We start from the raw sequence: 25197 nt of genomic DNA, 5'->3' as shown, positions 1-25197 counted from the left end.
TGACAACTAGCGGGCCCAAACAAAGTTATAACGATGGCCCATGTTTTCTTCTCGAAAATGCATTTCACCCCTTCCATCTGGACCATCTCACGTACCTGTCACGTAATTGTAAGGTGGGACCCAGAAATCTTCACGTTACTGCCAATCGAAACGAGGATAGTGGCTGGGTAGTTGTAAACCAGTAGAGAAGTATTGCTTGGGAAATCAAATTTTGTCCTTCTATTTCATGATAATAACAGAAGGACTCCAAAATTTATTATCTTCTCAATCAGGGACCTTTTTGTAGATGTTCCTTGAATATTTTCCCCACTCGGTCCTCGGCACCGACCTCCGCGCAGTATCCCAACGTTAGTCTCAGGGGAGACCAAGATGCCGGAGGCGGGCGGCGGCACGGCGAACCGTGGAGGCGGAGTCGATGAGCCCGAGGACATCATCGATATCCTCCCTCTCGAGCTCGTCCGATCCCAGCTGATCCCTCCCGCTCCAAACCGCCGCGGGTCGGCGATCGATTGGCTGCCGGAATTTGGTGGCGCCTCGTGGATCGCATACGGCGCCTCCTCTCTTCTCGTCATTTCCCACTTTCCTTCTCCTCTCTCCGACCACGAACGCCAACTCGGCCCATTCTTCCGGCAGGTGATCGAGCCGCCGCCTGGAGGTGAGCCCGCCGATTTGAGTGCGGTCTCTTGGTGCCCAGCGATACCGTCAGAGGGAGAGATCGCGGCGGCATTGGGAAATAGCATCTTCGTGTACTTGCCGGTCCCCGGCGGCGAATCAGGTAAGAGGGAGTGTCTTTTCGGTTTCCTGACTATTAGAATCGAGAAAATTGGAGAGAGAAAAAGGACTGAGTGGAGAGAAACCAAGCAAACTGATTTATCTCCACATGACTGTTTCTCTTTGAATCTGCTCGTTTCTTCTCTTCTTTCCTCGAGTGTTTTGGATCAAGAACTGATTAATTTCATTCCCAAAGTTTAAAGGTTCTAGATTTTCTTTGATTCTTGAATATTCAGATTGATTCTGATTACAAAATATATGCCACATGATTTAATTGGGTATCTTATATTTGAATCTATTAGTCCTTTCCTAAGATGTTTGTGCCATTGCCTCTAGCTGTGCTTGGCATTTTGCTTTACTTCATCCAAAGGAGTCAAAGCGTTCTGAGTATGTAGGTGGGTTTGTACTTGTATATTTACTGTACCATCTGGGTTGATCCTGCTTCACGCACCCAGCCAGTTTTGTCTTTCAGGATTCTGGAGGTAACAACAATTGTACTAGAAAGGTTCAGGATTAGCGCATTTCAATTGTTAGTCCTTTAGCATACTGTGGACTAAGTTCTTTTTGCTAGTGTTATAAGTAAAAAATGTCCAATAACTTGTTGCTATGTATTCATCGAATTGCTTGGAATTTTCTGTTTAGTTGACAAGCAGTGGCAGTCGGGGTTCTGTTAGCAGCAAAATAATTTCAACCATGGATAAAATTTCTGAAGGACTTATACTTTTTTACCTGTTGTTGGTAACAAACCATAACTGAGCAACGGAAAATTTCAGGTTCCTTTTCTTGGAAGCAGACTGTGGGGTTTGTGGAGACATTTTCAATAGAGACAATTGGATGGACGGGGTCTGGTGATGGGCTAGTTGCTGCTGGTGCCGAAGTGGTCTTATGGAATAGGAAAAAGGGCTACTCTTGGGAAATGTCTTGGAAGTTGAAAGCAGAGGTGCCTCAAACTATTGTTTCTGCAACCCAGTTTGCTCAAGGGTCTGTGGCAACAGCTCCGCAAGCATTGATGCAGCATGACAAAGTTATATCCGGAGACCTTCATTCTTCAGTGTCAGACGAAACCAAGCATGTTCTAGTATATCATGATGATGGTAAATCGGGAATAACAAAAGTTCAGCTCTGTCATCCTCAACCTGTTTTGATGATTCAGTGGAGGCCATTTTCTGGGATGCAATTGCAAAAAGATGCTTTCCCTGCATGGAGGGACATGCTGTTGACTTGCTGCTTGGATGGAACAGTAAGATTGTGGAGTGAGATAGACAACGGTAGGCCTAGAAAATTCAATAAGGACATGCATGATCAGAAGCACATGAGGCGATTGTTCCATGTTGTTGCGGTGATTGAAATGAACCAGTCTTTGAAGGGAACACTTGGTAGAAACATATTTGTAAAATGGGCACTTGAACTTGGTGGTGTAATTGAAAAGGGTGAAGGAGATTGTTATTCTTTGTTATCATCTCATACTGAATGTGAGCAAATTGGCAAGTGTGAGTGGTTGATTGGTGTAGGGCCTAACTTCTCCATTACTTTCTGGGCCATTCATTGTCTTGATGATGTGTCCCCTACACGGTTTCCACGGGTGACGATGTGGAAGAAAGCAGATTTGATAGATCTTAAAGGGTCTAACTTTCTCCATTGTAATTTTTCAGAGACAATGGGCCAACCTATCCTAGTAAAAGTTGTTGCTTCAAGGTGTCGGCTTTTTGGTCCACCTTCTTCATGCTCTTTGCTTCAATTATTGCCTGATAATTCAATCAGCTGGTCACAATTGTATAGTTCATCAGAAAATACAGAGGATGGAATTTTAAGTAAGATAACAAAGGAGAGAAGTCTTTCATGCTTTGCTGGCAGTGCTCTCAGTGAGCATGGGCACACTGGGCGCATCATACAAATTGCAGTGCATCCATATAGTCGTGATATTGAACTTGCTGTTTCATTGGATTCCCATGGTTTACTTCTCTTCTGGTCCTTGTCTACTCTTTCAGAGAGCATCTTGGGTGTGCATACGCACATACATCCCATGTGGAAACTTATGGGTCATATAGATTTACCAGTTTCATCGCCTGATTGTAAATTTTCATGCTTGGTGTGGGCACCTTCAGTTTTGGAGGAGAACCGATTTCTTCTTGTGGGACATGAAGATGGAATTGATTGTTTCATGATTGAAGATTCCTTGAAAGGGGAAAGTATATTATCTCACAAAATTCTCACAATTCCATTTGGTGGTCAAACAAATGGAGCGAGTCCAGATCAAATGTTTGCAACACCTATTAGTTGCGGTGTTGGCCAATCATCTTGTTATAGTAGTTTCTCATTGCTTTGTGTATGGATTAGAAATTTTCAAACTTTATCATGGAAGGTCATCCTTCACATGTCCGGAACCAGTGGTATACTTTCCTCTGATGTCAAAGGACTTGCTATTTCGGAAGAAGGTAGATGCACAAGTTCTTCTGGTAAATTTTATTATGCCAATTCTTTTAGGCAGTCATCGAACTTACCTACTCCCCAGTGTTGTGGTGAAGTTACCAGTGTTGCTGTAGTTTCTCCAAGTAGTTGTTTACCATCCATCCAACAAGCATCTTCTAATGATTTTCCTAGTAGTTATTTTGGATACCATATGGCCACAGGATATTCTGATGGAACTTTGAGACTATGGAGGGTTTGCCATGTGCAATCAGAACATTCTGATACAGAATATGTCCCATGGGAGTTAGCGGGTACATTTACTGCACATGAAGGTCCAGTCAACGCAGTCTCTTTAGCTAGTTTTGGCAGTAAAGTTGCTACCACCAGCATCTGTGGCCCTAACAGTACATCCAGTCTTCATATCTGGGAATCTGTAAAGTTGACAGGTGGTGGTTCTTTTGTTTTAGAAGATGCAATATTCTTAAAAGGGACTGTTGTTGCTCTTAGTTGGTTAGCTTTAGGCAATGGTCAGACATTGCTTGGAATCTGTCTGCCAATGGAGTTGCGTATATATTCACAGAAAAGATCCTCTATTCACTCTTTTGTACATTCAGATAAGTCAAAGGAGATCCATAGTTGGTATTGTATTGCAATCACTAGTTCTTTGACCATTGTAAGAGACTTCTTTTGGGGACCGAAGATGACTGCTGTGCTTGTTCACGAGAAACATTTTTCTGTCTACAGTCAGTGGTTATTCAGATCAAATAGTCCGTGCTGTGATGATTCTGTTGCCTATGTTAATCGAATGCAAGAAAACTTGTTCTGTGCAAGTGATACTGATAGAAACATCTTCAAGACACAAGAACAATTGAAAACTGGGAGCAGTGGAAAGATTTTTCAGCAGGATTATGCTCCTGATACTAGAAATAGGTTATTTTCCATTCTAGATATATCAAATAAATTGGATGGAACTTTAGCACTGTATCATCCTGAGGCATTGATTCAATATATCTATTCAGGTACTGTTTCAGCTCATACAATATTTGACGTCATACAAGTTGTCATAGGCAACACATAAAAATATCATGGCCTTTGCTTTGCAACTTATGTTGGTTAAGGAACACTGAAAAACATATTATTGTCATGAAGGACAATCATCCAAATAGTCTGCAGCTTATGTTGTGAATGGACTGTCTATTTAGAAAGCAAGCAACACCATTTTCCCCTTGGGTGTGTTCTCATGAGTCATGATCACCAGTCGACCAAACCTGTTTATGCATAAATAGTTCTAATTTATTGGTTTTCTATTGTTAGCCAGTACCTCGGAAGGATTTATAACATTATCTTATGAAAATTGGCCTTTGGTTTTCAAATATTAAATTCGAACTGTTTTTTATGCTTACAACAGTCATTGTATTTTGCCTACTAACAAAGTATCCATGTCCAGATAAATGTAACATGGTCTTGATGGTTTGAAATCACTGTACAGAAGAATTAAACTCCATCAGTCACTCAATTTTATGATGATACTTCCCTTAATCTACCCCATCTGACTAGTTGGTGGAAGATGTCTAGATGATGGAAAAAGTAGTGCTGCAGGGAAGTAGTTACTTCTGAAGGAGACTCTTGCAAACCTGGAAATGATTGTTATTTCTGGAAAGAAGAGACGTATTGATCTATGTAGCAACAGTAGCATAGTCATCCTACTTCATCCGATGCTATAGTTTGCTATATGCTATTCATGATCGTTTTCTCTTGGTGACGTAGCATCATATTATGCAGCATTAGAATTTTAGAGGCTTGATCATGCTCTATCCATTGCCTATTTGATTCTGACCACAATATTATTGCCTTGTTCATCAGTAGTTTTACTTTAGTTGGACAGTTGTCGATACTTCTCTTAAAGAGGAACAGAAAACAAATACACAAGGACATATTCATTGGATACACAAGAGTTGTTCTCACCATTTGAGCACTATAAACTTAAGTAGAATTGGGTATGCATGGCAATGGGGTTATAGTTCTGCAATCTGTTAGTGGCTTAACATTTGAATTATAAGTTCCTTTTGCTAATTTTTCACTTTTAGTCATCATCAAGCTCTAAGCTGACCAGACAAATGGGAAATCTTCTGTAACTTGGAACAATTTGTTCATTATCTACAAAGTGCTTTCTCAGTCCTTCCAAGTTTGATTCTGTATCAGACCACAGCTATATTAAGGGATTATAATCTATTTCAGTATTACCTCTACTTATGTGCCATTAATATGAATCCTATATTTCTTCTGTTTCCTTATTCATTGCAAGATATCAATACCTTTATTTTTCCTTAGGTCATGTGTGCTCACCAGCTTCGTCCTCATTTTGTATGTTGTTAATACGGTTAACTTTCTTTCTCAAGTCTCACTTAAATGGTATGTCCCTAAATTACCGAAAATGGTGCCCGCCAGGAAATCAGAAAAAATTATTCACTCAAAATTTATTTTCCTGATCTGATCCTAGCTTCATTGCCATAGGTTCTGTGAGAATATTCTGTTATTAATATTGATTATTATTTTTCGAGGCATATACTCATGGAAAAGGATATTATACAAAAAATTATAATGCATAAGGAATCAGTGAATATCATTTAGTTTGTATTGGTCTTGGATTATTAAATTTGTGCTGAGAATATTATACATATATATAGATATTAATTTGACATTAAAAAACTATAATGCTATTAATAATCTGGTTTTATGCTTTTCTCTGTTTCATCTAGTTTTATTGTGGTGACATTGAGCATTAGGCCATGACTAACTCCTGCCTGAGCTTCAAAGGTTTCACTTGTAAGATGTTGTTCATACTTCATACTACTGTTGAAACAATGATCACTTGTTGCAGGTAACTGGAAACGTGCAAAAGTTATTGTGAAACATTTTGTTAAATGTGTTAGTTGTAGTAAAACTTCATCTTCCATTATGAAGGGCAATCAATGTGGAAAATCTTCATATAATGTGCCTGAAGTTCACTTGTCTACATACTTTGAGGATAATAACTCTGTAAATTCATCCAGTGAAAGGTTATTTTGGGGTCAGGGTACTACTTCAGAAGAACCTACTTTGCATTTTCAAGGAAACAGTCTCCAGTTGCTAGACAGTAAACTAGAGGCTAACACTTTTGGGAGAATTTCAACTGCTGATGAAAAATCTGAAATCATGGATCTCATTGAAACTCTTGAGAAATCTGATGGAATTGCTGGTATGACAGATTTGGAGAAAACCCAAATACTTGTGATTCTTGATCTTCTGAATGAAATCAGTGATGCAAGAGCTACTTCAGCCTATAAAAGCCTTGATGAAGCCGGGCGTAGGTATGTTAAAATAAAAAGAGTAGAAGTGATTTTCTAAGATATCAAATTTATTCTTATACTTTGTGAAGTGTCTACCTTGTATGTACAAATACAAATACGAAGTCACTGATTTTGGGATTGTTTGTCATAATATTAACAATGTTTTTTTATTTCTCCAAAGGTTCTGGGTTTCTGTGCGATTTCAACATCTATATTTCATTCGTAAGTTTGGAAAGATGGTTGCTGAAGAGCTTGTCATCAACTCTAGGTTGGCTGCATGGGCCTTCCTATCTGATTGTCAAGATGATCTGCTTAGTTCTGTTTTATCCACGGAGCCATCTTGGTTAGAAATGAGAAATTTGGGTATAGGGTTATGGTATACAAATGTGTCACAGCTGCGAACAAGGGTATATTACTTAATTCCAAACTGTCATGTCAGATTGATTGCTTGGTCTTACATTATCTATTTAGCATAATTCTGCAGTTACTATTTATAAACATCATAGATCTGCAGCTTTTGTAATCTCACATTGCTATGAAACAAAATACTAGTATTCAAACTAATTGTACCACTGAAATCATTCTTTCGACCTAAAAATGCAGCTCTTTTGATTATGTGGGTTGTTGAATATTATTGAACAAGTTGGTCCATTGTTTTATAGTGTGCCATCCCTTTACTGAATTTCTGGGCATGTCTTTATATTCTGATAATGTTATGTAACTTTCTGGAAATTCTGTTTGATTGTTCATTTTAATTGCTTTCATTCTTTTGCATAATCATGCTCCAGATCTTCCTGACTAACATAATATATTTGACCATATAGATGGAGAAGCTGGCAAGATCGCAATATCTGAAAAACAAGAACCCTAAGGACTGTGCACTTTTGTATTTAGCACTCAACAGGCTTCAAGTTTTGTCTGGTCTTTTCAAAATTAGCAAAGATGAGAAAGACAAAGTTTTGTTTGGATTTCTTTCACGTAATTTCCAGGTTTGTCAGTGTAATTGTGCATAATATACTCCTTTTTGCTCTAGAGCATTGTGTGAAGTTTGCAAGCACTTATGTAGTATCTTATTTTGCATTAAAAATGACATTTTGGTTCCAAGTTCCAAGTTTGTTTTATAAAAGCTGATATATTATGCTCATGTGGAAAGTGGTGCAAAACATTGTACTGCCTTTTTGAGAGTGCATTTTCACTGATTTAGGAAGAGAAGAACAAAGCTGCTGCTCTGAAGAATGCTTATGTTTTGATGGGAAGACATCAATTGGAGCTCGCAATAGCTTTTTTTCTGCTAGGTGGAGATCCTTCCTCTGCTGTCACTGTTTGTGCTAAGAACCTTGGGGATGAACAACTAGCTCTTGTTATTTGTCGGCTCATTGAAGGTTATGGTGGTCCATTGGAGAGGCAACTCATATTAAGCATCTTGCTTCCCAATGCATTAGAGAAAGGTGACTACTGGCTTTCCAGCCTACTTGAGGTATGTGTTATATAAGCATCCTAGTTTTTAGTCTCATTCTCCCAGAAATTTCCAATTGTTTCTATGTCAAAATTCTATAGCCTGTTAATGCTAACATAATTTTGCATGGTCAGTGGACATTGGGGAATTACTCACAATCAGTCAAGAGACTAGTTGATTTTCGGACAAAACATGTCAGCTGTAATTTAGTTGCTTTGCACAATCATGCTTTCTTATCTGATCCTGATATTGGTCGGTACTGCATGATACTTGCCACCCGAAATAGTTTCAGATGTTCTGTTGGTGAGAATGTCGCAGCAGCCTTTTCTAAGCTTGCAGCATTTTTGGCTGCAAGTGCCTTGAACAGATGTGGAATCCCTGTAAGTTCTATCTAAGTTGGATTTGCATATTCATTTTGTCTGTTCAAATTGTGTTGCTGAATTAGTAACTCTTCTTTCTACAACTTATTTGTATCATTTATGCATCTGCTGTATCTGATATGGGACATATGTTGTGATTAACTTTGGATATTGGATTCAGTTTGTGACGAATCTAATATATTTTCATCTCCCCAAGTAAACACAGAATGACAGATACAGTACTTTCTCGCTCATTGATTCAGATTTTGAACATGAGCCTTCTGTAGGAGACAAAATCATTTTGGAAGTCGAAATTCAATATCTTATCTTATCAAACATTTTCCACTCTATTCAAATTCTGACAATTGATTAAATTCTATAGATTTGTGAAACTGTTGCAGTATTTAAGTATTAACCTAACCAGGCTTGATCAAATGTTTATAGTCAGTATATTGTTGATGTCTCATTCTATCTGAGCTAATCCTGGATTTCAGGGCCTGTGGCGGATTTGCTAGGTCCAGAATAGATTCGGTAGAATGTGCACTTTTTATCTGTCTTTTGATGCCGAGGAAAATTAATACACCTAACTTGTACATAACTCCTGCGGTTTACGTGAAAATGATGAATATTTTGGAGATTTGAGACTAGCAATATATGGCTAAGTCACGAAATTGTAGTAGGCTAATGGTTTCTCCTGTCAATACATCACAATTAGTTAGAAGGGTTTGATTATAGTGAATTGACATGGGAACTGAAATGATATCTCATTATTTTGCTGTTATAAAAGATAGTTTTAGGTGAAAGATCATTACAGGCTAATAATTCACTAGATTGTAAATAAGGTTTATTTTTCTTGTAATATTTTGATGAAAGATGTTCCTACTGAACTTGTAAATGTTATAAAGCTCTGTGAACTTTTATGATAAGATATTTGGATAGTCCCCAGTTTTGTTGCACTATTATGTGATATAATTTCTTCTTTGAAATGATTTATCAAACTGCGCATATGTAAAACAAAAAGAAAAGGTTACTGGAATTTGGGAACTTCCCTAGATACTCTGTGATATCTTCTAATCAGGAATCAGTTGTTTGGTGATTGCTTTTATCTTTATTGCTTGAGTTGTTTTGTGCTTAATAGCTTATGAGAGAAAACATGATTTTGGTCTTTGAGGCTGATAAAGTGTCTTTTTGTTTGTCTAAGCTTGATGCACTTGAATGCTTGTCATCTTCTTTAAGCATTGAAGGTATGGACCACAAGAATATGTCAGGTGTTGAAAATCACGATCTTTTTCAAGGAATACTGAATCCATTCTCTAGTGATGCTTGCAACTGGCTACTAGAAAGTGTGGCCCATCAGTTGGAGCTGGATGTTAAACTAAATATGGCATTACGATACATATCAAGCTACTTGAGAAATCACCCAAGATGGCCATCCATTAACCTATCAAAATCCAGAAAAGCAATTAGCTCTGACTATGTTGCTTATCAAGATGAGGAGTTTCAGCAGCTGAAGCTTGATCTGGGCATGATAATATCAATGTTTGACAGGAAATTCTCACTGAGGCCAGTTGGCTTAGCTAACATGGTAATTTGATATATTACCAAGACAGTTTTCTTTTGCTTTTTCTTTCTTCTTTGATCTGTAATATTTACATCTTCAAGTTTCACATCAACTAATGACATTTAAAGGTATGTCTCTCATGACAGTAAATTTGTGATTTGCCTATGCAGGTACTACTTTTTGCCGACAACAAGGGATTGATTTTTCTTGGTTACCAGCTCTTGTATGTCAATAATTCTCTAGAAGGTGAAGATAATCACCGTACTCTTGACATGGTTTTGGATCCTGCTTTGATCAGGCTTCTGTTTAAGGCCACCGAGGAGATCTTATGTTTTCTGGCTAGGTTTGTTGTGTCGATCAATTTTACTTATTCAATGCTGAATCCAGTTTGTGACAGTAACACGAAATCTAGAGAGTATAGTCATGATCAGCTACTTAGTGTGTTTTGTTTGCAGAACATGTTATACTTGATCAATATTTTCAGGCTAATCTTTAGTTGTCAGAAAAAAATTGTTCCAGAAGATCTCACTTTGTGGTCTTTGGTTTTTGATCTTCTTGAATTTTATGTAAACTTTGCTTCTGCATGCATTAGAAGAAATATTAAAGAACTGATTCTGATGATTCATCCTATTGTAAATGCATTTATCAATGATGAGGTCTCTTTTGAAGTTGCATATGGGAAACTGAGGGAACTTTCACGTCAGACTTCACTATTGGTTCATGATGCATCAAATGATGAGGCTGGATTCATTTCTGACTCTGGATTTCAACAAAAACATTCAGAAGTACGTGAGTCTTCAATTCCAGAAGATGAAAGGTGGCAAATATTAGGGGTTTGTTTATGGTTGCACATGTTGAACTTTACAAAGCTTGGACTAAGCAAGTTTCCAGCGAATGAAGAGTGTTTCGATGTTAGAAGTATAAAAAATGTGATCGATACATTTCCTTTTGCTAGTGCAAATTCACTAGTAAATGCACTCAGATATGTCTCCTCTTCTTTGGTAAAACTACTCGCTTCATTCCTTAAACAGAAAGCATTGAAAGGTTCACCAGTTAATAGTATTGTTTGGTTGGATGAATGTGCTCGCTCCCATCCGTGCTCATTACAGAATTGTCTAAATCAGGGACTTGATTCTTTGCAACTGCCTGACAATGAGCAGCAGCCATCTTTGAAGATATTGTGGGATGTTTCTGTCAGTCCTTCTGAAATATGTGCATATTTTGCTAAAGAAAAAGTTGGCTCTTTTCCCTGTAATCATCAGAATCAGTTTGCTTCCTGGAAAGATGTGCAGAGGAATATTTCCTCTGAGAATGAGAATGCTGATTCTTTGGACAATAGAGAGGGAGAAAAGATTGGTGGTAATGGTCTTTATAAAGAAACCAAATCAGGACATGATGGTACAGTTTTGGACAAGGATATTTTTCTTGAAACAAATAGGAAACACTTAGGTCCCAGGGGAGATGTTACTTTCTTCAACAACCCAAAAGAAGTTATGAAGAGAAGTGGGGAGCTTTTTGAGGTATATTTTTCTTTGCTAAATCTTTTCTCCCAAAAAGCACAGAACATAATATCTGCAAGTTAAGCATCATGGTTATAAAAGCAGGTTAAAAATGTTCTTTTCGTTGCAGGCTATATGCTTTAACTCCATCAATGAGAATGAAGTTGCACTTGCAAGCAACAAAAAGGTAACTTCTTCCTTGCATATAAAGCATGATTTATGATCTGTCTTGTGAAAGGAGAATTCTAGAACCTAAAAATTTGTTCTTATTTATGGCTATATTCTCTGTGAAGATTTGTTTGATTATGGCATGACACAATTTTTTACTTTTATGAGAGTATTATAACTTGTAGAACTGGGTTTTTCTTCCTGGTAATGAAGAACCCTCCTTTTGTGTTTTAACAAATACTATGTAGAAAAATCAGATGCCCGCTGCTTGATGTCCATTGACTTGGTTGTTGGCTATGTTAACCCCAATGAAAAATCAATTCATCAAGATCGACAAGTGCTGAAGCTTTTTTATTTTACTGGTTCTTTTTCAACTATAATCCTATATGGATGAAATGTTTTTGTGTCATATAATCTGGAGTCTGGAATATATCACCTCATGTTGGACAAAAGTTGATGACTGTCAATTTTCTTCTGATTTTTCTTTAATGCATGCATTTGTCACATGGATTTGACCTGTTTACTTGTGTGATGTGTCCACGTTACCAATTTTCTAGACCGAAATTCTCCTATAGTACATAGAAAAGAATTAGCTTACTATCAAAACTTCAGCAGCTTTAGTACATAGAAATTCTTTACTACTCCAACCAAGTTCCAGCACACAGATTTTCTAATTTCGCTCAGTCCGGCTCGAAGTTGAGCTTACCATCTGGTATTCATACCACACCATGGTGGTAGACTACTACCCGTTACCTCTTTCATTCTTTTTTTTGTCTTTTACTTCTCCTCCTCCTCTACCCCCTCTTCCTCCTCCTCTGCCTTTTTCTTTCCCTATATTGGTTCTCCTCTTTCTGCTTCCTTCTCCTCTCCTCTTCTTTCTATTTGGTCTGTCATTTGTGTTGACTAGTATGCCAGCATACGATGTGCCAATATGCAATATTCCAGTATGTACCATACCAGTCTTGTCAACAATCAGTATGGATCTTGGACCAAAACTTAAAACCTTGCTCTTTTGTTCAAGACATATTTGTTCCCTCGGAGTAATATAATATTTTTTTAAGGACTTATAGAGGATACACGCTTGTCATTATTCAATTTGTGGATAGGTGGATCTTTGGGAAATTTGGGGTGTCTTTCAAGATTTTAGTAAATGAATATTGTTGAATCTTTTGCTCCCTCACTCCCCTTTGTGTTTCAATATCTTTAACCTTCACACCCTTTCATATGAGTGTTGTCATATACTCTTCCTGAATATGGCTCGACACCTCTATGCATACTATGTGTGTCACTCTGTGGGCCCTGATGAATTGGTAATGGGAGATTGTAGAGCATAACCCAAAATTTCTTTGGCACACTTGGCAATATTTTGTGACTAACCATCAAGTTCATGTCTTTTAGCTGAGGCACAATTTGGCACAAAAGAGAAATACCAGAATGTAAACAGCTAGTTATTGGATAGAAATTTATACCTTGTTTTCTCCAGTTTAGGCTCATGTAATTATGGAGTAATGCTCCAAAACTTGCTGTATACATGTGAAAAGGGGCATGAAATAAATCATTTTGCAAACTTCAGTGGATTGGAGTAATACTGTAAAACAACAACAGAAATTTACATTTGACGAGATGGTGCAGATGGGGTGGAAGTAATTCCCTGTAAATGCCCGTATCCTGGTTAAGTGGATTGCAGTTATTCCTGTATACTTAAGTTCTTGGTAATATATGTAACTCAAAAATTACAAAAATATAGCATTTCTGTTAGATCTACAATTACTTGTCAGTATCACAGGCCTTCATCCTTACTTAAAATGGTCTGCATGTTTATTCATGTCATACAGATATTTCCTTTCTTCTTTTGGGTTATGATACATGATTTAGGTGGTTCCAAATTGCGGATCTCGGTGTTGGCTGTATTGTTGTACACTTGTACTTACTGTGTCAGCAACTATTCATCGAGTGTCAAGGGTGCATCATGTGTTCTGTTCATGAAGAACTGGCAACATGCATTCTAGCTAGTTTAGGCACAGGAGAACATGGCATTAGTGGTATCTATTATGTACTGTTCTATTGGCTGTCACTGTACAATCAGTCATGGGTAAGATATGTGGCACCAAAAGCATTCTGATCCTTTGAATTATATTGTACTTTTATTTTTGAAGATTGATAGTATGAAATAATTGATATTAGAAATATTGGAAATTATGTCTGTGGTTTCATTATTTTTATTTCGGTGATATCTTGGCACCTCATTGTTTATGGTTATTATACCAATTAACTGGTTATTTTTAGGGGCTCATTTTCTTCAACTTGGAAGATAAGGAACATTTCAGGCAACAAGCAGAGTATATCTGGTCAGTTTCTGATTGGCCACAAGATGGGTGGGCTGGTTGTGAATCTACACCTGTTCCTACATATGTTTCTCAGGGCATTGGCCTTGGGAACAAAAGAGGGGCACACCTTGGTTTGGGTGGTGCGACAATTGGCGTAGGCTCTTTGGCAAGACCAGGAAAAGACCTGACTGGTGGTGGAGCATTTGGAATACCAGGTTATGCTGGTATTGGAGCTGTAGGTTTAGGATGGGGAGAAGAAGAAGATTTTGAGGAGTTTAGAGATCCTCCAGCTACAGTTGAAAACATTCACTCACGAGCATTATCACGTCATCCCTCGATGCCTTTCCTTTTAGTTGGATCTAGCAACACACATGTCTACCTCTGGGAGGTAATAATTTTCTTTGATAATGCCAAATTATCTGTTGTGTTATTTGATTCGGATATTTTGAAGAGAACTTTTTATTAATCAAGTTCTTAAACTTGTAAAGGCACTGATAGTAGTATCAGTGAAAATTTCAAGTTTATCCTGTCAAAGTTCTTTTTGGTACTACCGATGCTCTATCACTAAGTTAAAAAAAAATTATTTGCAGCATTTTCACTGGCATATTCCTTCTTATAACTTGGATTTTATGATTAAAATCTGTTTCCTTCCTGACAAATGGTGATAGAATCTATTAATACAAACTAGAAAGTAAGGATTGAAATTTCGTACCATACCAAAATTTTGAGACATATTCGGTATGGTACGGTACTGTATACTGAGCGATATATTTTGATATACCGCTCAGTATATATATATATATATATATATAGAGGTAAACTCGAGCGACGTCACAGATTAAAAAAAAATTGCGACGTCGCCCAAGGCGACGTCACCTCTCTTCCCGGGCGACGTTGTCGAGGCGACGTCGTAGATAAAAAAACAAATGACGTCGCAGATTAAAAAAAAATTGCGACATCGCCGAGGCGACGTCGTAGATAAAAAAAAAAATTTACTAGCGACGTCGCTCGAGAAGAGAAGAAAAAAAAAATCTTCACCTCTCTCCGCCCTGCGATGCCGATGCCTCTTCTCCCGTGCACGGATGAGAAGTCGCCAATAGACGAAGAGGAGAGCGGCGATCTCCAGGTTCTCCCTTTCTTTTGCTATTTCTTTCTTCCCCTTCTCCCTCTTCTTTCTTCTCCCTCGATCACCGTTGACAATACCACTTGGTAGCGGGCGGTCCGTGTGTTGGTCTGCTGATGGACCAGTACGAACCGCCTGGTACGGGTTGTATCATTCGGTATTGCAGACCTTGCTGGAAAGTATTTAATTTAAGTTCCACAAGTTGTCTCTGCCTTGGTTTGGATTAATATTGATCCATCAGAGTTGGATTCTTATGAAAAATACATTAAATTCCCTATTATATGTGGCTAATTGTGACTCATAGGATGCTTTATCTTGTAAGTAATTTCTGTACATATGTTTATATGTAGCCTATGTAATCATTTTGGTTAGAGAGAAATATGAAATTCTACAGAAATATGTTGACGTACTCATTGCTATTTGTTATGGTTACTCATTGATCCATTAGATTTTTTTTCCTTGTATTTTCGTATGCATGATATTTAGCATTGCTATTTATATATATGTTTTCATCTATATTCATCTACGTGCATCATAAGTTTCTTCATTTTTTTTTCAGAATCTTTGCATTGTTTCTATTTTTGTGCTCTTGCTTTGGGGTTTCAATCATCTTTCCAATTTGCAACTTATACGAAATACAAAATTTGTTTAATTGTTCATAGCCTCTGTATTCTGCCTCTCCTCTCTATTTCTTCTTGGCTTTTGATTTAATAATCATGTGACTCTATGATAGATTCAGTTTCATCCTCTCCTCATAAAGGGAAAAAATATAGGTAGAATAGTAAAATTCAAAATGTGTATTCTGGATGGGTTTGATGGAGTCGAAGGGCACTTATGGAGTATTATATGTCTTACTATCTTTGACAAGGTCACAAAATCCAAGGTTTTTAATCTAGTATCGTATTGGTGTACTGAGCCTTGCTCGGTACGGTATGTACTGATGTACCGAGCGGTTTGCCAGGGCATATTGAGTGGAGAACACGAAGCAACTTAGGGTTTTTGTATTTGATCGTGGACGCAGAGGAGAAAAACTCCCCCCACCGACAGGTGAAGTGCCTTGGGGTTGACTGGTGCATGCACGAGGGGGAGTGGCGGAGAGGGAAGGCTTTCGGAAAGGGAAAGTTCTCGTGGCCCTCCAACGCGACCTTCATAGGAGAGCTCCGTTCCAATCGGATAGAAGGCTTCGGGACCTTCACTGAGTTGGAGGGCAACGCTTGCCTTGCCGACACAGAGCACAGGTTTAGATACAAGTGGTACACCAATGACAACTATCATGAGGGCGGCTAGTGGTGCAACCTACAGGAGGGTTGCGACCGATACGTGTGGCAGAGTGGAAACCAGTACATTAGTGAGTGGTCGAACGACGTAATATCCGACCGTGGGGCGCTCACCTGGGCTAATGGCAATCGCTACAACGGCCATTGGGAGAATGTTGTGCCGAAGGGGAGGGGCGTGTAAGCTTGGTTGGACGACAACTGCTATATAACGCCCGGTACAGGTTGGTAACAATCGAAATTTTGATCGTTACTACCTGGTACAATCCCGTCTCACCTGATATAAGGCCAAAAACCTTATACCGCCTGGTAGCAAGCGGTCCGCGTGCCGGTCTATTGGCGAACCGGTACATGTACAAAATTAAAAACCCTGGCAAAATCTAGTGGATATTAGATTGTTGAGGTTGACGGTATAAAGCGTGGATAAGGCTTGGAATAATTTGTTTATGGGTGCAGTATAAGTTCTTCTAAGCACAAGTTCTGTAAATTGATTAAAATGATGGTCACTGTCTTTAGAATCAAGTGGAAGACTTGTTCGAAGAACTTGGTCAACAAAGGGTAAATTCATAAAAAGATGGACAAGATGGTTTTGATAGTTTTGATGATTTTTTTATGGTATTAATTTTAATAATTCTTCTTCCCAGTTTATTTGTCAATTTGAATAGGTAGAAGTATTATATGTAAAATAAGAGTAGGATACAGTGTTGCTTAAATAATTGGTCGACTATCAATATCTGAGGCTTATTTGTAAATATTTTATGACAGTATAGGTTTGTTTGAAGTCTAGTAGATTCTTTACTTGCAAAAATATAGAATGCTAGCTACATAGGTGAGCCAAAATTTACTTTCTGAATTGTAATAGTTTCAAAAGAGATTATGTTTTGACCTGGGGAATTCAATTATTCCCTAGTGACTTGGTTTGGTTCCATAATGTCAGGTAAAACACATACATGTGGACCTATTTTTAATGCTTGAATTATTCTGTTCTCATGTTTTGAAATTTATCTTGTCTAATTATTGATAATATTTACTTTCTCATGTTTTGATATTTATCTTGTCTAATTATTTATAATATTTACATGCATTTTGTATGATAGCATAAATAATACTATACGAACCTTTTATTTCTATGGGGTTTTTCATGTCTATCCCTTCAAAGTTTGGAAATACATATTTGCTCCTCCAAATTTTAATATTTCACTTATATCACATCAAAAATGTATATTTTTCATACATGACCATCTAAATATTTAAATATTTTATATATGTCACTTTTGTTAAGGGAATATTAATGTCACTTTGTGAATGGCATTATGCTAACGGTCAATTGGCAGATATTATGTCATTGGGAAGATTTGAGCTTTGCAAGTATACATATGCTAAACTTGAATTGAGAGGGGCAAATAGGAAAATCATAAACTTACTTGCTTTGTTAATATTGCATTTTGCAGTTTGGGAAAGACAGAGCTACAGCAACCTATGGTGTGCTTCCTGCAGCTAATGTGCCACCTCCTTATGCACTTGCATCAATATCTGCGTTACAATTTGATCACTATGGGCACAGATTTGCTACTGCTGCATTAGATGGCACAGTATGCACATGGCAACTTGAGGTGGGAGGGAAGAGCAATGTACACCCCACAGATTCTTCCCTCTGCTTTAGCAATCATGCATCGTATGTACCTCCTGTTCTAGGCAAATTTTTTCCAGTACTATGAAAATCAATATGAACATTGCATCATTCTTTCTGATTTTAATTGATGGGTTGAAACTGTTCCCAGGGATGTTGCATACGTGGCCACTAGTGGGTCAATTCTTGCTGCTGCTGGGTGTAGCACAAATGGTGTCAATGTTGTTTTATGGGATACTATGGCCCCGCCTGCCACATGCCAAGCTTCTCTATTTTGTCATGAAGGTATAGCCCAAGTTGGTATTTCAAAAACATTAACTTTATCTAAACCTAGATGTGAAAGCTTATTGTTATCAGGGTACAAGAAGAGTATCATGCAAGGTTATTAATATGGGCCTCTCACCTTCTATCTAAACCTAATTAATAGGAGACAGTCAAATGCATACAAATTTGAAAACTTATTCTAAATTTCTTATTCGGGTACAAGAAGAGCAGCATGTGAGGTTCTAAATTTCGATCTATAGTTGTGACAACTCATAACTTCATATAGGAGCAACTTTCCTCTTGGTTGCTACATGCCTATTATGTCATGGTACTATTTTATAGGTTTTCTTCCTAATTTATATGTTATGTATAATCCTGTCATGTAAATCATCCTGGTTTGTAGCATTTGTAAGTATCATTTCAGATCTTCATGATCGGCATATATGGTGTTTGCACTTTGTACTACTCTTTCAGTCTTATTAACTATGTAGTTAACAGTTGTGGACTTGGTACTACTGATGGGTAAAGATTAGGCAGATCAGATATCTGGTCACAAAAGCCTTGACACAAAATAACCAAAGAGATACGAACACTAAAAGCAAGTTGCTCATCTAGTCGGCCAGTTGTGTGACAAACTGGCTCTTTTGCCTACCTAGATGGGATCTCTCTCTGGCCTATATCAGGCACTCATTCCTATATATTGATAGAAAGACCTTTGTCAAATACTGGATGTAGGGATCTTATTTTCTCTGCTGTTTACTTCTATACCTACTGCTATATAAACTTTCAAACTTTAACTGCACAAGAGCTATAGCTTATTTTACTGACCAGATAAACTTTTCACATGTAAGACATACCTTCATAATCAAAACAATTCAGATGTATTTGAGACTGTGCTGAACTGTTGAAGCTGCAGAAACCTATTCGCTGATAGCCACAGTGGAATTATATAGTGATTTAAAAAGGCGCTCGGGCGAGGCGAGGCGAGGCCCGAGCGCCTCGCTTCACTTCCAGGCAGTGCGCTTCAAAGAGGTGCCGCCTGGGCGCTCGCCCGAGCCCAGGCGCTGGGCGCTTCGGGCGAGCGCTTGGGTTAAACCAGGCGACCGAACCAGGATTTTAGGTCTGGTTCGGTCTCCGGTGTTTTAGTTGGTTCAATCGAACCAACTAAAACCGATATCAGCTGTCGTTGCCCAACCCTAACCTTGCTCGTTGCCGCTCCCGCTGCCGCTCGCCACTCCCGCTGTCCCCGCTCCCACTCCCGCTGCCGCTGCCTCCTTACACTCCCGCTGTCGCTGCCTCCTTACACTCCCGCTCCCGCTATCGCTGCCTCCTTACACTCCCGCTCCCGCTGTCGTTGCCACTGCCGCTTCCTCTTTTCTCAGTCAGCACCCCCTTACACTCCTCTTCCTTCTTCTCCTTCTGTATACTGTTAACAGTATACTGTATACAGTTAACATTATACTAATAATAGTATTTGAATGTTGAAACTTTTTGTTAATGTGACATTATGATTTTGTATCTTAGATTTTCTAATTTAATAGCATATTTTTATTTAAAATTTTAAATAATTATATTTATTAATTATATTATATATTTTTATATTTTAGCGCCTCGTTTTGTTCAGGCAAGCGCCTAGCGCCTCGGGCGTTTTTGGACCTTAGCGCCTTTTGGCACCTAGCGCTTTTTAAATCACTGGAATTATAATCCCATTTCAATTTTGATTTTGCACATATCCTCATGTGACACTTTGAACTTGATTGCCAGTAATTTGCAGCTAGAATATTTAACTCTTGGTTAATTAATCATCCAAAACATTTCTTCATATTTCCCTTATTGTTGGAAAATCTGCATGAAAAAGCAAAGTGATGTGTTATCATGTAGGAGTGATTTTCATTCCCTATCTCCAGTTTATTATTCTTTCAATCTTTTGTATCAGCTTAGTCACTAGTTATCATGAGAAACATACCCTAATTGAACCTCATGTGCAACTTAATTGATTGTAACTGTTCTCCCTGCAAACTGTTCTTGCATTCTATTATTGCAGAATGTCAAAATTGTCTTTATTTTGACCAATTTTTAAATATGCATACTTATCGACATTTCTTGAACTATTTTCCTAACAAGTTTGCTTTAATATTTTATGGTAGTTTGCATTATCGTATACCATGATAAAGTTACATTTTCTTTTCCATCTGCAGTTTCTTGGATTACTTCAAGGCGTTTTCTTAATTTTTCCCACGTTTCTTTCAGTTATTTGCAGTGTAACAGGAAAATCATGAAAAATGTACATGTTCAACATCAACTTTTGCTGACAGCGTTTCATTTTTAGACATCCTTTTATGCATCTTACTACATGAAGTTCCAAATAAATAACTGGACTTCTGAGCTTTCATGAATCTTTTGTTTTGTTGAGAAGTATCCTTTGGTAACAATATATCCTTTTCATATTTGTTCATCCTTTGGTATCAATAATTTCATTTACTAGTAGGTTAGGTGATGAAAATCATCAACTTAACAACCATACACCCCGATAGTTAAAGAGTTATGATACATATGGAATGCAAATTGACACCCTTCAACGAATTGAAATAAGATGAATCGTTCAAGATTAAAGTAAGGGAAACTATTCTAATCACTTTATCAATGAAAAATTGATAAAATAATTAGAACAATACTTTGATTCCCTTAAAACACTACAAACTAAGAAGTTTAATAAGTTGAAAGGAAAAACAAAGATTTTTGGGTTTTGAACATCACAAGCAGAAAGCTTGATAAGTTCCAAGGTTCATGCAAGAACTTAAAAACAAAATACTCACCAATGTTGAAAGATGATTATAATTCTAAATTACCTTCTTACATAGGAAGTCAACCTTATTTATATAATACAAAGGCTAAGTATAAAGGAAATGAATCCATTAAATGTATTAAATGACATTCATATTCCTAATTCATGAATGTAGATCACTCATTAATCTGTCTTGAATTTATTTAAATGATCATTCATGAATAAGCCTACAATTCCTAAGATGGTCCAACATGACTGAATGACCTTTATTCTTTAAAATGGGCCAAAAATTCATCATTCTCTCAAAGCTGGATTTTTTCTTCATGATTTAGACTTATTTGAATCATGTTGATCATTTTAGGCTCTTCTTGCATCCATATAACCTTGACCGAGTCTTGATCAGCTTGCTCCTTCCAAATGCCTTCCAATAAGAAAATTAAGGTTTCTTTCATCCTTTTAGCTTTAGCTTGGTCCTTCGTGAATAGTTAAAGGGTCTTTGACAGAATTATGATCAACTTGTTGGTTCATATCATTCTTAAAATAGGCTAAAAATTCATCATTCTCTCAAAGTTGGACTTTCTTTTCATGATTTGGACTTATTTGAATCATGTTGGTCATTTTAGGCTCTTCTTGCATCCATAGAACCTTGATCGAGTCTTGATCAACTTGCTCCTTCCAAATGTCTTCCAATAAATAAGTTAGTTTCTTTCATCATTTTAGCTTTAGCTCTTGTCATGGTCCTCCATGAGTAGTTAAAGGGCCTTTGGCAGAATTATAATCAACTTGCTAGTTCATATTATCAAGGCTTGGACCGGTGTGATACCAGTTCATACCACCAGTGTACTGGGCATCGGTATGCCAGTACGTACTAAGTTTCAAAAGGTACAAAAAAAAGTTGATAAACAAAAAACAAAACAAGTGCTTGGTACTGAGCTTGTACCACCATGTACCAGATGGGTGTACAGCCCAAATTGTTCCATGTGCCACTAACTTGTCAAACTGGTGAATACCACCTGTACTGTACTGAATGGGTAATTTGGTCAAAAAGTTGGCTTATTGAGCTGGTAATGTCGAACTAAATTGTAATGCAGCTAGCACTACAATTTGGTACACTCTTGAAGCACTTCCTGATCTCCTATCAGAGACAGCAAGTCGATAGTACTGTTGTGCTTCCTGTAAGTATTCATGGTACTATTATCAGATTTACAGAAGACAACCAGTTATAAAATTTTAGACAATTCATTCCTTCACCTTCAAAATACTGAGGTAAGAAAAGATGGCCTTCAACCTTTGCTTAGTTTAATACTTGCATACTTCTTTAGCCAAAGTCATTTTTTATATTATGTCCTTGGTGCAGTTGTGTTCCATACAGAATGATTTACTTCTGTACTGCAGTCGTAGTCCATGCAGAATGATTTACTTTGTACATTAATTTGGTTGCTAGCTATTTTTCATCCTTATTTGTTTGTAGCAAGTTTTCAGTTTTCACTTGATGTATCCTGATGACCCTGTTTGGTAAGGTTCAGACATCAAAGAACGAGTCCATGTTGACACTCATTGAGTTAATATGAGAAAGGAGGGAAGGAGGGAGGGTAAACTTCAATCCTCAAAAGCTTTCCCTTCAACGTTGTCTAGTCAAGTAAATATCTCAAGGTTCGTAATACTTGAGTCAGTTCTTAAAACAATAAGGAGGCTGAATATGGATTGTCAAGTGAGCTAAAAGGGTGGCACACATGGAGTGGTTATCCATAGATCAAGTTGGATTCCACTGGCTCGCTATTCACCTTGCTATATGTCATGTTTTTTTTTTTTTTACTCCATGCTTAAAACATACATGGTTGGTTAAGAACTGTTTTGTATGTTCTCACTCGGAGGTGATGTGCAGAGCATCAATCTATAGATTTAGGAGTTGTATTCCAATGGTTCATTGGATTATTTATGTGTTTCGTATGGAGCTTTTCCTTATTACACAGTCCTGATGGAAGGATCAGAGCTTAGTCTCTTTTGCTTATATTATAAATGTTGCCTAAGTAAATGCTTGTAGATTTTCATTGAGGAAATAATGAACTGCTGAGCAGGCAAAAGTTGAACAAAATAAAAATTTATAAGTTATTCACATATTGATTTTACTTAGACAAGAATATCAAGTATTAGTTGTATACCCAAATAATGCATCTTTTGATTGCGAATCTTCTTTCATTTGAAGGTGGTGCCCGTTCTATATCAGTGTTCGACAATGATATTGGGACTGGTTCTATTTCACCCATAATAGTTACAGGAGGGAAAAGTGGTGATGTTGGGCTTCATGACTTACGATACATTGCAACTGGAAAGTCTAGACGGAATAGGCATGCCAGTGAGCAAGATCTCAAGACAATGCATGATACAAACTTGGGAACTTTCAAGCATGGTGAGAATTCAAATGGGATGATATGGTATATACCAAAGGCTCATCTAGGTACATCATGCACCTTCTCCATATATTCTCTATAAGAATAAATTGGTTCTTTATTCTGATTTCCTATTTGGTGTTGGTAAAGGAAGTGTAACCAGGATAACGACTATCCCAAACAGCAGCTTGTTCTTAACTGGTAGCAAAGATGGAGACGTGAAACTATGGGATGCCAAAAGATCCCAATTGGTTTATCATTGGCAAAAGCTGCATGATCGCCACACTTTTCTTCAACCAAACTCACGGGGCTTTGGTGGAGTTGTCAGAGTAATCTCTTAGACAGAACCTAGAACATAATTTTGTACTTTCTTATCATTAACATTACTAGATACTATCTCTCACTCTTTTATGTAGGCTGCTGTGACTGATATCCAAGTCCTTTCCAATGGTTTTCTTACATGTGGTGGAGATGGTTCTGTAAAGTTTGTCCAACTCAAATAATTTTGACAGAACAATTAACAGAAACCAAAAGAAAATCTGCTTCAGGAAGGGTTTGGCCTGAAGAACTCTGTGGTGCTTAGTTGAATTTCATTCTGTACTTCTTATATGTCAGGCGTGCAACCTGGCTTGACCAACGAAGTCTAACGGCATCAAACCATCAGTTTTGGCACCTAAAGTTTGTATATCCTTTGTCATATATCCTGACTCTTATAATCTTATGCTTTTTTTGCTTGTATTGGCTCCCTTGTGTTATGTTCTGGTTTATTTAGATTCATTGTTCAGGTGCCAATGGGATGTAAAAAATATTTTCTCGATTTGTCTGTAATTAGGTTTACACCTATTTGTGTCGCGTTGAGAGTTGTCTGAATTATCTGAATGCCAAGCTGCTAGTAAAATGATAAAGGATACACCATACGGGACATTCCTTCCCTTCAGTCACATCTCAGATGGCTAAACTTTCTCATGTGCCAGGAATACCAAGAATCTGGAGAACTTTTCGTGTCAGGTACACCAATCAGAACAACAATCTGCTCTCTTTGCCACCACCAGCAGCAGCAGCAGCATGTCATCAAGACAGTTCCTGGAAAATTGTGTTCTAGTTCTGAAACATTCACCTGAGGAAAGCATCGAAATTGATCGCCTGGTGTTCTTCACTGTTTTAGTTAACTTAAGCTATATGGCGTGTGCAGTCACAAATTTTGGTGAGCTCTGTATATAGTTTGCATTAAGTTATCAGTGGTGATATCAAGGAGAATTATAGTGTAATATTTCATACTGCAATACATTAGTATTTCTGTAATAAATTGTCTCTATCATGATTTGGATTGTTGGCATTCTGTGTGCAGCATTTTAACATCCTAATTACACTCCTGAAATGTTTATGTTATGACCTTTTACCTTTTTTACACTTAAAAAAATGGATAAAGAAAACTATAGCTTAAGATTGAAATCACATTATAAAGTAAGGTTCGCAATACCGTACCGTACCGGTATTTCGACTTGGGCTCGGTACTGCTACGAGCATTTTAACATCTTAATTACACTCCTGAAATGTTTATGTTATGACATTTTACCTTTTTTATACTTAAAAAAATGGATAAAGAAAACTATAGCTTAAGATTGAAATCACATTATAAAGCAAGATTCGCAATATCGTACCGTACCGGTATTTTGACCTGGGCTCGGTATTGGTACGGTACGGTGTACCGAGCGGTACACCCAGGTGAACCGAGTACTGTAGCATTGCTACAGTGTTATAGCACACTGCTACAGTACGTTGCTATAGTGTTACAGTCGATCCGTGTACCGACAACCTATCGAACCGATACGTACCGCCCGATATGGGCGGT

The 25197-nt window shown here is 37.7% G+C and overlaps 1 protein-coding gene across 2 annotated transcripts; it reads left to right on the top strand.

Annotated features, from left to right (window-relative positions):
* The first annotated feature begins 324 nt into the window (after positions 1-324).
* LOC135643151 (uncharacterized) lies at positions 325-24681 on the top strand. 2 transcript variants are annotated; one of them, XM_065159790.1, is made up of 16 exons: positions 325-775; positions 1545-4199; positions 6062-6530; positions 6691-6916; positions 7334-7498; positions 7714-7986; positions 8100-8345; positions 9526-9909; positions 10056-11405; positions 11515-11571; positions 13839-14267; positions 17728-17951; positions 18058-18191; positions 23162-23413; positions 23496-23674; positions 23762-24681. In XM_065159790.1, exons 1-16 carry the CDS (start codon positions 370-372, stop codon positions 23846-23848), a joined length of 7536 nt encoding a protein of 2511 aa, XP_065015862.1. In that variant the 5' UTR covers positions 325-369; the 3' UTR covers positions 23849-24681. The 2 variants fall into 2 exon arrangements, with proteins under 2 accessions (XP_065015862.1, XP_065015863.1); XM_065159791.1 differs by lacking the exon at positions 23762-24681 and having other exon boundaries at positions 23500-23636.
* The last annotated feature ends 516 nt before the right edge of the window (positions 24682-25197 follow it).

The sequence above is a fragment of the Musa acuminata genome, chromosome BXJ3-7, assembly GCF_036884655.1.
Source record: "Musa acuminata AAA Group cultivar baxijiao chromosome BXJ3-7, Cavendish_Baxijiao_AAA, whole genome shotgun sequence".
Taxonomy (NCBI): domain Eukaryota; kingdom Viridiplantae; phylum Streptophyta; class Magnoliopsida; order Zingiberales; family Musaceae; genus Musa; species Musa acuminata.
This window is presented reverse-complemented; position numbering and strand designations above follow the sequence as displayed.